The 3,245-nt window shown below is 51.3% G+C and overlaps 1 protein-coding gene across 3 annotated transcripts in view; it reads right to left on the bottom strand.

The window, feature by feature from the left end:
* The window catches only part of LOC113202966 (DNA-binding protein D-ETS-3), a 103,758-nt gene that overhangs the window by 20,535 nt on the left and 79,978 nt on the right, over positions 1 to 3,245 (bottom strand). For all 3 annotated transcript variants that reach the window (XM_052269677.1, XM_026417425.2, XM_026417427.2), the window contains one exon: positions 2,920 to 2,967. In XM_052269677.1, the coding sequence (XP_052125637.1) occupies positions 2,920 to 2,967 (48 nt within the window). The remainder of the gene's footprint in view (positions 1 to 2,919; positions 2,968 to 3,245) is intronic.

A 3,245-nucleotide genomic window follows, 5' to 3' on the forward strand; every position in this document is an offset into this window, starting at 1 on the left:
CGCCCCCCGGGCATTCCGAGGGCAATTAGCCTCGGCGGCCCCGTGATGAACAGATTGGCCGGCCTGCCTCCTGCTTGGCCCTCTTGTTGTTGATCTGACGAACAGGCAGTGAATCTGAGCGCTTGACGGTTTGTTCGTGTGGTGGGAATAATTTATTGAACTGCAGACCATGTTAAGTCACCAGCCAAGCCACGCAAACATGAGTCCGCACATCCAGAACGCAAAAGTGATAATTCTGAAAATTGACTGGGATTTCGTGCATTTTCAAGAACAATTTTATCAACACGGAAGCATTTAAGATTTCACATTTTACAGTGTGAAGGGAGGGGGATTCCATAGATCCATAAGTCACGGTGATCAGTACAAAGGATATGGTCGATAGGGTCTTATCATGCTGCAGCAGCTGCACAGGGAAAGTGATATCACTGTTGGCGGGACGATTCAAACTGTAAACTTGTGGCAACCCACCAAATTATGAGGGGAAGGCCCTGATGGACCTGATGGTGTCCTTGCGCACACTCCATGAAAGACAACCGAGCTATATCGTGACCTTTTATCCTGCTCCCCTGAGGCCGCTGTAAGGCAGAGTTAAGTGACCGAAACGAACCCTCCCTCCCTCCGCTTCCCCTCTGCCCGGTATTCCGCGACGGTCATCCTCTTTTCTGCTGCGATTTATCGAATCTGACCGCAAACGGCGCAGGGGCCGACTTGGTCGGGGCTCAGCCCGGCCCCTCCCCGAGGCCGTGCACTTTCATTTCATTTTCCTCGCATTCGGGGCAGAAATCAAAAGCAATGCGCTGCCCGCTCTGTTCGGGGTCACGTGCCGCCCCCGGGCCGCCCCCAGCCGCCCCCGGGCCCAGAGCAGCGAGGGTGGGGCGGAGCGGCGTCCCCGGCCAGTTACTGACAACGGGGCAGTGTTGAAGGAACAAGGCGGACGGCGCGTGTGCCCTCACACTCCTCCATAGGAAAGAAATGTACCCTGCCTGGACTCTTCGATGTAACAAGTTCATCCTATATTAATACTAATGAGGTGATGAAGCAAACGTGTGAAATAAAAATAAAAGAAATAAAAACAAACATCCAAAAACGCCCCGCATATTCCTTTCCGCGAAATAAACTAATTTAACAATTAAAACGAAAAATGAGTCACGCTGCGTGCGGAATAATGCGAAAATTTTGTTTGACAGTAATAAAACTGTGCTCGAGTACGTCGTCGTCGCGCAAGCGCGGTCACGCTTCCCCTCTCACTCTTAAGTGCGCCTCCCCTCCCTTTCCCTCTCCCTCCCTCCTCTTCGCCTTTTAATTCCTCTCGCATTTTGTCTTAATTTTCCCACTCGGTCGCAGGGGAGGGTCCCCATTGTGGCCGCGTTCTGTTACTTACAAAGGATGAATATTGATTGCGGGAGTGTAAGCGAGTGCGAGCGAGGGAGAGAGCGCCCAAAAGTGAGCGGGAGCCAAGACATTTAGCCGGCAACAAAATATCTCGCAGGTTTTCCTAATACAGTCACGTTCTGAAAATTTTTAACTCAAGGGGGCAGTTGAATGGTATGAAGCGGAAGAAGGGGATAAGTCCATGGTTTTAACGCCAGACTTATCCCGTTCTTCCGCTTCACCATTAGACATTCTGATGTACAATCTGATAATGTGTTTGGGTGGAACGTCTAAACGCTCCAGTAGCCAGCACGTCAGAACGTCTTATGGTGGCGACTGAGCGAACAGACTGAGCAACATTTCACAGTTGGAACAGTCAAATTTTTTTCGTCGTTGGCGACCGAACATTGTTTTTTTCAGAGTGGAGGTCACGCGAGAGCGTTATTCTCGGCGCGCCTCGCCCTTCGCGATCACCTGCAGTCATTAACCCACATGTGCGTGTCAGCAGGGCCTCGGCGCTCGCGAAGGACCCGCACTGATCTATCTCGTGACGCGGTTATTTTCAGCATTTAAAAGCAGGTTACGTATACAAGAAATGTTAGAAAAGCACTAAAAATGATTTTTAACCTTAAATAAAATAGATAGTTTTCCACATGATTATCATTGTTGAGGGACAAGTCAGGTACCGTATTACCAGTAAGATTCAGGTTCGGTGAGTTACGGTAACTTACAGTAATATTTCATAGGGGACGTTGTTGTTGCGATACAGCTTACAATAAGGGGGTACCCCTAAAAGCCGAACTGCGGCATTATATCTGGTTGACCGCTTCTCGATGACATATCCTTCCTCGCTGTTATTTGGGGACGTTTCTGTTGTTTCTCTCCCACTTTTTTTTTTGTCCTATACTTTTATTCCGCTAGTTTTCTTCACATGGACAGGCGAAGGGAGCAGCACCCATCAGTCGCGGGCAAAATCAATTTGCCATCAAACTAAAGGTCCAAATACAGCGGGCTTGTAATTGCGCTGCATGGGGCCGGCGGCCGGGCGAGGCGGGGCGTGGCGGGGCGCCGACAAACAGATCGACAGATGTCCCCGCCGGGAAGACGCGCGGACACGTGCGTACTCTCTCTCTCTCCCTCCCCCCCCCTCCCTCTCTCTCTCTCTCTCTCTCTCTCTCTCCTCCGGGGCGGGGGGGGGGGGGGGGGGGGGGGGGGAGGGGGCGTCCAGGTCAGAGCCCAGCCCAGTGCCCGGCCGCGCATGAAGCACGGACCGAAACCGTCGTGACGTCATAGCGACGCTCTGCACGGCGGGTGGGATCGTTTTGTCTCGGGGAAAAATTACGGTGTCGCCGCTGGGATGAAAAATCGGAGGGAAAGAACTTCGGCGGCAGTTATTGAAATTGGTGCTTTTTAAAAGAGGAGGGTAGACATTTAAAACACAAATGTGAAAAGGTTTGTGAATACATATCAAAATAATTATTCCGGCAGATATTTTATTGTGCTGGCAGTAAAAGAGAATCGAGGTAGACGACCTGCACTTGTGCTTACCTGAACTAGCTAGCCGACTACTTGTGGGGCCGAACATCTGATAGGGATCTGCGAAAAAGAGAAAGGAGCGATTAAAATGATGAAACGACAGAGACAGTGTAGTGTATACACGACGCATCTTGGCCGCTGCAGCTGTATGCTGGAAACTTAAATGCAGCCATAAAACTACTCTCTGCAGAGAGCGCTCCCGGTCCGCCCCATAGTGGCCTCTGTGTGTGTGTGTGTGTGTGTGTGTGAATTTGTGTGGCCAGAGCTAGGGCTGCTATGCGGCCGTGAAGGCAACATACCACAATGACGGGGCGTGGCGGGGCGTGGCGGGGCAGGGT

The sequence above is a fragment of the Frankliniella occidentalis genome, unplaced genomic scaffold (assembly GCF_000697945.3).
Source record: "Frankliniella occidentalis isolate FOCC.00 unplaced genomic scaffold, Focc_3.1 Scaffold99, whole genome shotgun sequence".
Lineage (NCBI taxonomy): Eukaryota > Metazoa > Arthropoda > Insecta > Thysanoptera > Thripidae > Frankliniella > Frankliniella occidentalis.